This window comes from Pestalotiopsis fici, assembly GCF_000516985.1.
Source record: "Pestalotiopsis fici W106-1 unplaced genomic scaffold PFICI_Scf_14, whole genome shotgun sequence".
In the NCBI taxonomy this organism is placed as follows: domain Eukaryota; kingdom Fungi; phylum Ascomycota; class Sordariomycetes; order Amphisphaeriales; family Sporocadaceae; genus Pestalotiopsis; species Pestalotiopsis fici.
The window spans coordinates 527983-540196 of NW_006917104.1; the positions used below are offsets into that span (position 1 = coordinate 527983).

The 12214-nt window shown below is 49.4% G+C and overlaps 3 protein-coding genes across 3 annotated transcripts; 1 reads left to right on the forward strand and 2 right to left on the reverse strand.

Annotated features, from left to right (window-relative positions):
- Positions 1–1931: 1931 nt before the first annotated feature.
- Positions 1932–5910, reverse strand: PFICI_14998 (uncharacterized protein; the record flags this gene model as incomplete). The annotated part of the gene is made up of 6 exons (XM_007843579.1): positions 1932–2184; positions 2260–3126; positions 3196–4329; positions 4394–5484; positions 5540–5630; positions 5687–5910. 6 exons carry the CDS (start codon positions 5908–5910, stop codon positions 1932–1934), a joined length of 3660 nt encoding a protein of 1219 aa, XP_007841770.1.
- Positions 5911–8370: 2460 nt separating this feature from the next.
- PFICI_14999 (uncharacterized protein) lies at positions 8371–10040 on the reverse strand (the record flags this gene model as incomplete). The annotated part of the gene is made up of 3 exons (XM_007843580.1): positions 8371–9174; positions 9238–9957; positions 10035–10040. The coding sequence occupies 3 exons, from the start codon at positions 10038–10040 to the stop codon at positions 8371–8373; spliced, it is 1530 nt and encodes a 509-aa protein (XP_007841771.1).
- A 945-nt stretch (positions 10041–10985) lies between these two features.
- Positions 10986–11920, forward strand: PFICI_15000 (uncharacterized protein; the record flags this gene model as incomplete). Its single annotated transcript, XM_007843581.1, has 4 exons — positions 10986–11127; positions 11184–11322; positions 11375–11624; positions 11675–11920. 4 exons carry the CDS (start codon positions 10986–10988, stop codon positions 11918–11920), a joined length of 777 nt encoding a protein of 258 aa, XP_007841772.1.
- Between the last annotated feature and the right edge of the window lie 294 nt (positions 11921–12214).

The window sequence follows — 12214 nt, forward strand, 5'->3', positions numbered from 1 at the left end:
TGCGGTACCACGTTTTCCATTTCTTTATCGGTTTTTGTCTCATATCCCTGGCCGGATATATCCTTTCACATGCGGCTGCCACCATTGTGGATGAGATTGGGGTTCCGGACGTCTTCTTCGGTGTGGTATTGCTCGCAATTGCAACTACAATTCCCGAGAAGTTTATTGCTATTGTTAGTGGACAACGTGGGCACGCGGGTGTCCTCGTCGCCAATACAGTTGGCTCTAACATCTTTCTCCTCACGCTTTGCTTGGGAATCGTTATGTTTACCACGTCAGGTGATTCGGCGCATGGTGACATTAGTCTTCCTGAGCTTGGTGCTATGTGGGGCTCGACACTTGCGTTCACCCTTACGATCTGGTTTGGCACAAGGATTTATCGGTGGATTGGAGCCGCAATGCTTACATGTTACTTAGCTTTCATTGTGTTGGAATTTGCGGTTGTTGGTGGTGTATTGTGAGCTGCTCATTTGATAATAACTTTTGATTGATGCGCACTTGTCAAGTCTCGTGTGTAGATGATATTACACGTTTCCTACACGAACCTAAACACGAGTGTTGGGTAGTTTGATGTAATGGTATGTACAGTATATACTGTACTGCGCAAACAGTACCGGTTCATCTTTGGCACTGACCTAAAGGTACCTCAGTCAGACCCATCCAGTATTATCATCGGGGAGTACTCCGAGCAGCCAAGATTCGCTTTTATAGCCGTTTGGGAAGTTTTGGTCCTTGAAGATCAAATTAATAATATCCATTCGAAAACCCGAAACCCCCTGTTCGAGCCAGAATTGGGCAATATCGTGCACCTCGTCTCCGACGTGAGGACTCTCACAATTAACAAGGAACAAGGTCATACGTCGGCGACTTTGCTCCCAAATTCGCCATCCATCGCGAATGGTTCTTCTTCAGTCAGATATGGAGGGCCTAGATGGTAAGTGACGATGCGGCAGCGAGTGTGTACCAAAGAAAAGAAAAGGACTAATCCAATGGCTATTAGGCCGCTTCCGTTCCCTATGGCCGAGGAGCAAGCCAACGAACTTGAGGATGGAATGAAGAGAGATGACTCGGTTCCTCACCTGGCTCAAGACTTTGTTTATTCCAGTATCATATACTAAGATCTCATTTTCGGTTAACCAGATATGTCTCGTTTTTATCATCCGCTTTTGATTACTGATCTATACTTTTATTTCATTTTTAGCTCCTCCTTCCTCAGGATTTGAAGAGCTAGGACACCCAAAGAAGGTTGAGCTTGACTTTTTGTTACAAAAGTACCCGGATATTGCAAAGCACCAAAGGGTTGATTCATCGCACGAGGTATCGTTTGGCGAAGACGGCCTTGTGTTTGCGGTTATTGGTAGAGAGTCTAAATCTTGGTCTATTTGCCATAGACTTCCTGATTCACTCCATCAGTGCCACGATTTAAGAGCGTGGGAGACGGACCCTGGTCTCATGTCCACCTTCGTTCCGCGTGTCTGGCCGGAGCCAAGCAAAGCTGGATTTGCCAGACTGGTACACGGTTGGCAGACTCTTTTTGTCGCTATGATACCTCATACGACCTGTGTGGTTGTTATTCAGGTCTCCAGGAACTGCTTGACGCTCAAGTCGAACAATACCAGACCGATCTAAAAGACCCAAAAACAAGGTTCACAACGCCGAGTATATACATTTGGGTTCGTGCACCTTCAGACTTCCACATTCACAGTGCTAATGATGTTTAACAGAGTCTGGCACTAAACATAGGCGATCCAACCAGCTGGTTCATCGCATTTGCGAGCAACGAAGTCTACCATAGTAACGCAGGGCAAATCGGTCAACCGACTCAGGGTACCCCGTACGCAGAGTTCGAAACATTGTTTTCAGCAAACTAAGGGTGGCATTGGGTACCTGTACACTATTGAAGATACTATCATACAGTGCCTCAGCGATTCTTATTTTGAACAGACACAAGACCCCGTGATGCCAAGAATACCTAGGTATGTGCCGTCTGGATCATCAATGTAGCCCTGGCACTCGGTGCTGCCGTTGATTTTTCCAACGGCACAATCCGGATCAGAATAGACGTCTACGAAAATTCCATGGCATTCATCCACGGTGAGCGGTCCAGTGAGGGCGCAATCCAATTTAGAGCCGCGGGCCCACGTAGCACCACCGACACCAGCTACACCAATAGCATGATGGTTGCTACAACTGCGTGTTTTAAAAAAGATCAGTCACGGTTCGACAGTGCCGTCGGATGTTGGTATGGAGCAAACTTACGGACTATCAATAATGCTCTGGCAAAAGTCGTTGATTATATCATCGGTGAAAACGGGTTCCGCAATCTGACAACTCTGACCCGGGACGCCACATGCTCCCAAAGACACAACGTCGTCAACATCAGCCCAGCCCTTGGGTGTCGGCGTCGCAGCAACCGTGGTAGTTGGAGTAAGGGTGACGGTCGACACAAACGTGTAGTCGCAGGGCAGCGATCCCGTCAGGGTCGGGAGCGTATAGCCCGGACTGTCGTCGCAAGTGCAAAATGCGGTATTGATGCCCTGGTCCGGATCCTCGGCTACTCGGCAAGCCGCCGTCACCGCGGGCAGAGGTGTTCCCGTCACCAGTGTCTTGCTGCCGCCTGCGCATGCCGTGTACGTGATGCCACCAATGGCGTCCACTGAGCTGGTCGAGCACGCAATGACGTCGCCATATGGGTCGGTATATGTATATCCTGCGGTATTGGCGGCGGTTGTGGCGGCGGTGATGGTGGGCAAAGCAGTATATGCGCAAGGCGACGAAGTTCCAGCAAGTGTCGGTAGGGTGGTGTCGTAGTCGCTGCATACACAGTATGCAGTGCTGATACCTGCATCCGGATCCTGGGCAATGACACAAGTGGGCATGGGCGTGATCGAGGACACACCAATGGGTGCTGTAGTCGTGATACCACCAGCAGTTGTAGTAGCTGGCGCTGTAGTCGCGGGAATCGGCAGACCTGGGTCAGTATAAGGATCTTCGTCATCACCAACGTGATCGCCCGCGCACAGGTTGTACGACGTCTCGGCGTTATTATTGAATGACTCGAGGATGATGTGCTGATCCACACGTCCGTCGCCATTGAGGTCGTTGTAGTAGGTACACGTGCCGGCACTGTACACGTCGTTAGCTCTCTTTAATTGTACAATTACATGTTTTAAAATGAACATGATGAATACTCACACGTTACCAGCATATGCATACGCGGGTTGCAAGTCTGCGTCTACGTCCCAATGATAGCTCGACCCGGCAACATTCTCTGGCCCATCGTTGTAATAGACATAGCCGTCACCAGAGAACTTTTCAGTCCAGATGATATCAACCTTGCCGTCTCCGTTGACGTCGCCGAGTTGAAAATTAGCACGGTCGTATCCCTTGGGGCCGAAGAATTGCGTGTTATACGTCCATGAGCCGTCCGTCTCGTGGACGTAGCCAGACATTGTTCCATCAGGGGCAATACAGACATAATCGTCTCGACCGTTGCCGCTGATGTCACCCCAGCGGATCGGAATATCATGGATTCCTATGCCCTTGGTATAGGGACACGACAGAGCTGGTGCCGGATCGGCTTGATACTCCCAGCTCCAAGTGGTGCCGTCATACTGGTTGATAAAAACGGAGACATGATTGTCATTATCTGGGTCCGTCCAGACAATGTCATCTTTGCCGTCGCCGTCAAAGTCTGTGAGATGCAAGTCACGGCGGTCGAGGTACTGGCCGATCAGCGTCTGGGGGTCGAACATGTCCTGCTGCGGTTGGATCCAGTAACTCTCGCCCTCGGTGATGTAGTCGACGCCGCCGTTTGGGAAAATAATCATTTTCCCGCCCGAATACGCCCACACATAGTCTTGGCGTCCCGTGGCACTTCCCTGCATATTGCCATACTTGTCGCCGTCGGCCTTGAGCTTGGCTGCACCGCTACCAGTATTCTGCCACACGCGCATATTAAAAGTGTGCAGGTCGCCGTCGGCAATGTGCTCCATGTAGACATAGTCCTGGCGGCCTAGCAAGGAAAATGCCGCGGACTCGCCGTAGATGCGGGCAAAGTGGATGCGGTCGCGGTCAACATCGCCATCGAAGCTTGCCAGATGCGTCGGACCACTGGTTGCACCCGTGTAAAAGCCCTGACGCCAGGCGACGTTGAGACCGTTGCCGACTATTCCTTTCAAGCAGCTACGCGAGTTGGTCCATGTGTAGGTCGTGCCTACATCCGCAACCCACATCCAATCGTCGCGCCCATCGCCATTGAGATCTTCAAACCGTACACCGGCCAGGTCATCCATATCGCCGCCTGTCCAGCGAGTGCCCATCTCCTGCCTGGGGAACAAAGAATGGTCAGCATAAGTTCTGTGTCGATTTGATGTCGCACCCATAGACTTACCAGACATTTGGCACGTCGGCGGTTCCACCGTTGCGCCAAACATGAGCAGTGCCGTCGGCATCGAGGCCGATAAAGTCCGCACGACCATCACCATCAATATCACCGAGCCGCACCTGCGCCTGAGGAAAGTTGGGATCGGCATCCTTGATGAGTCCAATCGAGGTCCATGTAGGTCCGCTACTACCACTGCCATCGCCGTTGTTGATGACACCGTAAAGAGCACCATCGGGGTTGCTAATGCAGACAAAGTCGTCTAGACCGTCTGCATTGAGATCGATAAACCTCCCACCACGAGGGATGCACTGGTTGGGGAAATTTGTCATGTCATCAATCTTGGTCATGACTCCATCCCCGTCGTTGCGCCAAAGTGCATACGTAATCGACCCATCAGTTTCGTTGATCCAGCCCAAGAGGTCGTCGCGCTCCTGATTGAACAATCGAGCAAAGTACCATTGGTTGCGGTCCCACTGGCTGGTGATGGTGAGCAGAATACCCTGCTCTTCGCTATTGTGATAGTAGATACCATCATCGTAGCCGCTACCAGTTTGCGTCTCGGCGCCTGCGTTGACCCCGGTACCGGCAACTTTGCTGCATGTTGTTGTGACCGTGTCGAGATCAACGTCCTGCGGAGGTTGTATTGCGCCATCAGCGTTAGCCTGCGCGATTGTTTCCCACCACGCGCCGGCCATTCTTCGGTAACCCTCATCGGTAGGGTGCGTGCCATCCGGCTGGGTAATGTCATCAATGGTGATCCAGCCGTCAAAGTCTGTCAGGTAAATGGGTTTGCCCTCGGCGGCTAGAGAAGCTTGTAGCTGACGATACATGGGGTTTACAATCGCCCGACATTCGTTGACTGACTCGACATTATTGATGAGAATGGTGGAGATAATGATTACAGTGTCCTCGGCAACATTGGCCCATAGATCATTGACCATTGACTCAAGACGCGAAGCGGCATTATTAATGTCGACATTGCCAACGCAGTCATTCGTTCCCGCGTTGATGAGTACAACATTAGGCTTAAATCCATAGCTCAGCGCAGCGGCCGTGTGAATCTGGTCAATGACGTATCCGGGGGTGGCTTCTACATCCTGTGGTGTGTCAGAACTTGTCGGTATCCCGCCATTGAGCAAAGGAGTAACATACGTTGTCTTTCATGGATCCGCTAAACTTGCTACCAACCATGTCGACAGCATAGCCTTCCCATCGTAGCTGATCCCGCAAGGGCTTGCGGAAGCTGTTCGTGATTAGCAACCCATACGACACCATTGCGATGCAAGAATGAGAACTTACCCGTTCAAGTCGGACGACAAGAGTCCCCAGACAATAGAAGCTCCGAGGGGTAGAATTCTTAGGTCAACCAAATCTCTTTTGATGACATGGGACTCATTGCGCGCGCCATCAGTCACCGAGATGTGATTGGAAGGAGTCGGTAGTTGAGGATTTGGAAGGCCGTAGACAGTGTTTGCCGTAAGCAAACTCGTGCACAACGAGGTTACAAGGCGAGAAATCCTCATTGTGAGGATTGATGGGAATGGTATGGCGAAGGAACTGAGCTGTGATGCATCTTCACGATCCAAAGGTTCTGCCAAGCGGTCTTTTATATTATTATTCTTCCAGTCTCCTGCTTAAACCTATCGTGCTATTGATCCTCATGAGCCATGGGCCGTCTATGCGATGCCCGGTGCAACTATTGATTGTTGATGGTTCTAGTGTTCAAGGGTAAAGTTCTAGGTCATGGCAGCATCCTTCGATATTTCTGAACGCGGCCTGGTTTTCGGTTTTGGTGGAGAACAGCATAGGGTGCGGCCGCCGCTTAAACGTCCGAGATTAGACATCGGCTGATAAGTCCATGATCAAATTCTGCTGCTCTCCCGAATATTTCACTTCGGCAGGATTTGATATCGCCGCTATGATCCTGCACCGAACTCACCATAGAACATACGCTTAAAATCAAATAGAAAAGAGAATAGGCATTTTTGATGGGGCAAGGAACTGTCTACACGAGGCGATCCACTACAGTTTAACCTCCTAGGCCGTGGGGACAGCTGTATACCACTACCAATCATCAACCCTTGCAGCTTATTAAGTAATCCACAAACTCGCTTACCCTTGCGCGAATGCTAAATTTAGCTAGCAGTTTCCAGTCAAATTATGATTCCCTGGTAAATTAATCTGACATGAAATAAGCGCTATCGAATTTCTGGAATCGATCTATACCATGATTCGCCAAGGTCCAGTAGAATATTAGAGATACTATCCTTGTAACTCCGAAATACAAGAGTCACAATTCACGCATCTTTACTTACCAGGCTTTGATAACTCCATAGACATACCATACTCCCGAGTTGATTTTGTTTCGTTGGCGGATAAAGCTGGCTCTGTTGCCCACGCTGTCACGCTTCCACGGCCGCTACGTCTTATAATGTGTCTTATTATTTCTGTCAGATTAACGGCTATACCCAACGTAGAGAAATGCAATTCGTACTAAACAGTATAGATAATTGATGAGTCAGTATATTATGTTGCATGAGATATATCTGCACTAGATTACACCTATGTACGTAGCACACACTTTTGCAATGTGGCCTGGCGATATATTCGCACCATCACTGAGCCTGGCTTCCCAACACCCAACAAGCTTATTTTCCGGAGAGCTCAAGCTAGTATATGGTGGACGTGCGTAGAAACTCGTCGGGTCATCTTCCTTTGTCAGGTAATCGTACCGATCCATGTATCTATTGACAGGCATATACATCTAGCCTACCTCTTCCTACTCATCGTCCGTTCCTCCGTCGCGAAGCCCGGGGTGGATCTTGTATTGCCTCGAATCCGAACTGGCCAATTGGAGCCCTTCTGGTCCAGACACTCGAGACAAATGTCGTCAATGAAAAAGCCCAGAACTTGTAGCGGGCCGTGCTATCGGCCAAGCACCGCTGCACGCTCCACTCCTCCACTGGCGGCGCATTCTCTCTTTCAGCTCGTTGAGACCCATTGCAGGAAATGGTCCCAAAAACGTCGTGCGATGTCGCTCCACTAAATTAACATTAGTGTGTAATATGAGACTAATCGACGACATGGGCAAAGCGCAGACTTGCACCTACTATTTTAAGCTTATGTCAGCGTGGCATTTGCCGATTGGAGTCTTGAAAACATAACTATAATGACTTGTCATCTATCGCGTGTAAGTCGTGGTATTGGAGTAGGTCCTCGCGCCAATAGAATTGAAGGTTCTCGACTAACTTGTGACCGATGAGCTGCATGACCTTGTTCCAACCAGCTTCATTTCCTTCCGTGCAGCGGTATATCTATGCCTGGGCTTAGTTCTTCCTGGTTTCCGATCAAGTGTTCTTGCACAAGCGCATTCTTACCGCAAAGCCTCATTTGCTGCCCCAAAATTGCGGACAGGTCATGTTTTACGTGACATCTCCCAGGCCTGCGTCGTCCCCCAGAGGGTCAAGGTTGAGTGGCGGAGGCTTTCGCATGTTGCACCCCCGTGGCGGATATGCTTCGGGTACCATAGCTGGAAACTGCACGATGGCTGCTGTACCTGCTTGTGGATGGGTCAGAGGCCAATCGGAGTGTCGACAATAGGTTCGTCGGCTGTGCGCGCCAAGTAGAGACTGTCAATTTTCACAGAATCGCAAGCTCAGGAAGCTCACGGCGAGCGCCGTTGGGCAAGAGTCTAGCTATACCTATTTTTCCAGTATATACAATTATGATCAGTCCCTAGAGTAAATAATGGGGTTGGTCTTCTCAGCGATGGTATTTTGTGCCTATTCAGTTGTGGAAAAATACTGCACTTGGGAAGATGATACATCCTCTGTACAAGATATTTCGATGGCTCGTCTCTTTTTGATGCTTCTCCTATATCATCTCCCTCTAATAGGTATCGCCACCATGCGTCTGCTATGTCAGACATAAAGAAGATGGTGACAACTGTGTGCCTAATTAGATAGTCCGTCAATTTACAAGTGTCACAGATGCCCAGCTATCCCGCTGCCCCTCGCCATGATATCTTTTAACATATGCTGCGCCCAGGATATCTCTCGTGTCCAATCGCCAGGCCAGAGACCCCAGTAAGTCTTTACAATCGCGAGTGCCGGTATAACAGTTGTAGTCCCAAAGTCACGCAGATCTTCCTGCAGAAAATAGTCAATGGACTGGCAGATGTTGTATGCAGTAGTCTTGCCCCAATTTCGTCTGTGGGCCAGCGGTGGCAACATTTTCAAGTTGAAGTGGCGCACACATGCAGCTGGACCACCCGGCTCATTTTCTGAAGTACTGTCACAAGTACACGCATAGGTGTCCATGACTGAAGCCAGAGCATCCATGAGGCGCTCAAGACCATTGTACATGAAGCACAGGTGAGCGTGGACTATGAGCAGGCCCAGCCAGTAGTAAACGACGTTCTGGGCCACAAAAAAGGCGGGAAACTGGAAAACAATTGAGGAGAGCCGGTAGCCGCCTGAGGCATTCTCGGTGAACTTGAGTTCTGGGTAATACAGAGGTCCGTTGACTGAGGGCTCGAATCTGGCAAGCCACGTGGTGAGGAGGGACTCCATGCGCTGTCCCTTATGAATGGTCTCGAGAAACTTCTTGAGCCGTTCTTGTGGACAGGCAATTTTTGCTATAGCATCGCTCTGGACAAACAGAACTGGTAACTCAAGGACAATATCAAGCAGTAGATCAAAGTGGCTTTTCTCTGAACCCCAAGGATTTTGAATCCAAGATGGCTCGATTAGAAAAGACGCAGAGCGTCGCACAAGACCTTGGAACACCTTGAAACATACTGTCAGTCGGTATTCAACACAATGATACTGGATCGTCTCGGACGGACTCACAGTATGTAGACGCAGAACTAGAAACAAGCTATGGGCGAGACCCGATCTGCAAGATTTAGGTCCCCTCAGGCGTAGGAGCTCCATAAAGCCATTGTAATGTGACATGTAACCGTCAACCGTGTTGCCTGGGCACTCTGAAAGCTCGTAGAGTAAAAGTGCCGAGATAGCAGCCAGGGTTTGCTCATTATCGCGCCAACTTGGATCACAAAGTGCTCGTTGAAGGTCCCGCAAGCCTTGTCCATAAAGAGGTAAGCTATGCTTCAGGAGTACATTATCATTGTTGCGGCGCCCTATGTGGGCCGTGCAGACTGCCAAAACAGCGTGGGTGAGACCGGGCGTTAGGGTAGGAAGCTCCAGAACCTGCAGTATCCAATCGCGCTTCTCCAAGGCGGGCACAGGTTGGTCCTTGGCCGGGAAGCGATGATCCAAAAAGAGCTCAAACAGCTTATCCCGATAGGCATGACTAGGAGACACTTCTTTTGGTATGGAGGTATCATGCTGTAGAAGGCGAGGGAAGAGCGCTTGGGCACGGTCTTTCTGACCTGGGTCGGCTCTCCAACGGGAAACAAGAACGAGGCCCGAGTCAAACTCGGTGACGCTTTTATCATCTGGCGCAAGGACAACATCCTTGGAAAGGACAAATGTGTGAGGTCGGTAGTACCCAGAACATACACGCCCCGACTTGGCACAATTCTGACATCCTGGCTGCCCTAGATCGCACTTTGGGAAGTTTCACATGTTAGCAGATGCATAATTAGACAGGTCCGCCTAACGGTGGATGTCCAGTGATCACATACCCTCATTCGCCTATTTCTGCAGTTATGGCATGCCTTGGACCGACCCGGCACCCCAACCATCCTAACGGCTCTGCAACTAGAGCTTGGACCCTTTAACTGGGTCACACCAAGATGAGGATAATTTCTGCAGTCTGTGCTATGTCGGGGATGGTCCGTGTTTGTGGATTGAAATCAGGACTTTTTCTTGCTGCTGCAGCGTGGGCAGCTTAGGGGTCAGTGTTTGAGAGGTGGGCGGTTTGTTGACGGTGGAGGAGGGATGTTAGTAACCTTCAAGGTTATATCACGTGGAATGTAAGCGGACCAATGGGATATTTATCAGGGTCCAACGACTTGCGTTATGGTTGCGACACTGCACCTGATATGCACACGCCTAGGGAGGCGATGCTGACGATGCAGGTATGCACCCCGTACGGGCTGAGCCCATATCGCGACGAGTGATTGGCCACAGACGAGGCTTCGTCCTGGGCCACGAGTTGCCGCGACATTTTAGAGTAATACAGGCGTCCCCGCATCCCTCGGGGAGGCTATCAAGTGTTTGTTGGTACCTGGTAAGACGCATCCCGAGCTGACAGCATCGTCTCTGTGGATCTGATCGCGGCACAGCTGAAGCTAAGCCCTATTAGGTCCCAATCCGCGGGTGGCATTGACATCCCTGCTCAGATCAGAAAGATCAATTGCACGAGGCTTCCTTGGATTATCTCATTGGGAAGCAAGACGAGTGAGAGGCAAAGATGGAATAAGGTAATGTTCTTATATATCGGCTATTCGCTTTTGTTTTTCTTAATTCCTTTTTCCTCCCCTTTCTATATCCTCGCTTGTTTTTTTTATCTTCCGTACCTATATTTGGACCCTCCATCATCGTATAATCTCACCGTCTCTCTACCCAAGTCTCTCGACGCAACTCTTCGTTGCCTATATAGGCATCTTAGCATCTCATTTATCCACAACATCATGGTTTCTTCTCACACGGCCGTCGCTATTGCTCAAACTGTCTTCTATGCACCAGTTTTGCCCATTACCGTCTATCTCTTGATTCGCAATTGGAAAGCTGGCCCACGTCTGGCATGGTATCCCCTTGTATTATTCTGTTTAAGTGTGTTTCCTCATTTCTCACTGCACGGCGTTATCTGTCTAATGCAAGATTCCTAGTGCGACTAGCCGGCGGCATCACTGTTATAATCTGGTCGACTGATGTAAACAATCTCGGCCTTATCATTGCCTCTATCGTCCTGCTCAATCTGGGACTTATCCCTCTCATTGTCACCATCAATGCCTTGACCCGTTTCGTGTACGTTTCCTTCCAACTTCAGCTCAGGCTGGGTCTGACAAATTCCTCGCAGAATCGCCTCGAGCTTCCCCGACGACGTCTGGGGACTACGAATCGGCCGAATCCTTCGCTTTGCTATTCTCGTTGCCATTGGACTGTTAATAGCCGCGGGCAGTCTCATTGGCAATGCGAGATTGGTCGATACTCAAAGAACGCTCACCAAGGTCGGATATGTTGAGTTTGTCGTGATACTTTGTGTCCTTGTTGTCATGCTTTTGCGTCTCCAAATCCGGCAAAAAGACATAAAAATCCAAGACTTTATCGTGAGATACCAGTCCAGATTTCATCATAAAGCTGTGCTAACAATCTTTAGTATGTCAAGCTCACCTTGATTACCACACCGTTTATTATGCTTAGAGCCATCTTTGGCTTGCTATATGCGTTTACCTCCCACGACGTCTTCTCGATGTGGAATCCTCTTTTCGGCTCCGCTTTGGCATTTGGACTCATAGCCTTGCTCCCTGAGTACATCGCACTTGTCACTTACATTTATCTGGGCTTTTATCGCATCCGCACCGCCCGGCAATACGCCGCTTCACACAAAGAATCTGCCACGTAAGGCTTCTTAAAAGAGTTTATAGTTGACAAAACCTCATCAGGTTCATTGGAAAGGCTTCAAAAAAAANAAAAAAAAAAAAGAATGCTTTATTCAAATTTGTCTTCATTATCTGTGTATCCAGAAGAAAAGTCTTGGAATGCAGCCACAAGATGCTGCAGAAGGGAGATATCCTCATATTCATGTCTGAGTCCTCTCACCTGAGTTGTTAATACACAAGACGTCTTAATATGCACGAACGAAAAAAGAATATTACTTGTTTTAGATTTAATAATTTATTCTTGACATCATGTTTTT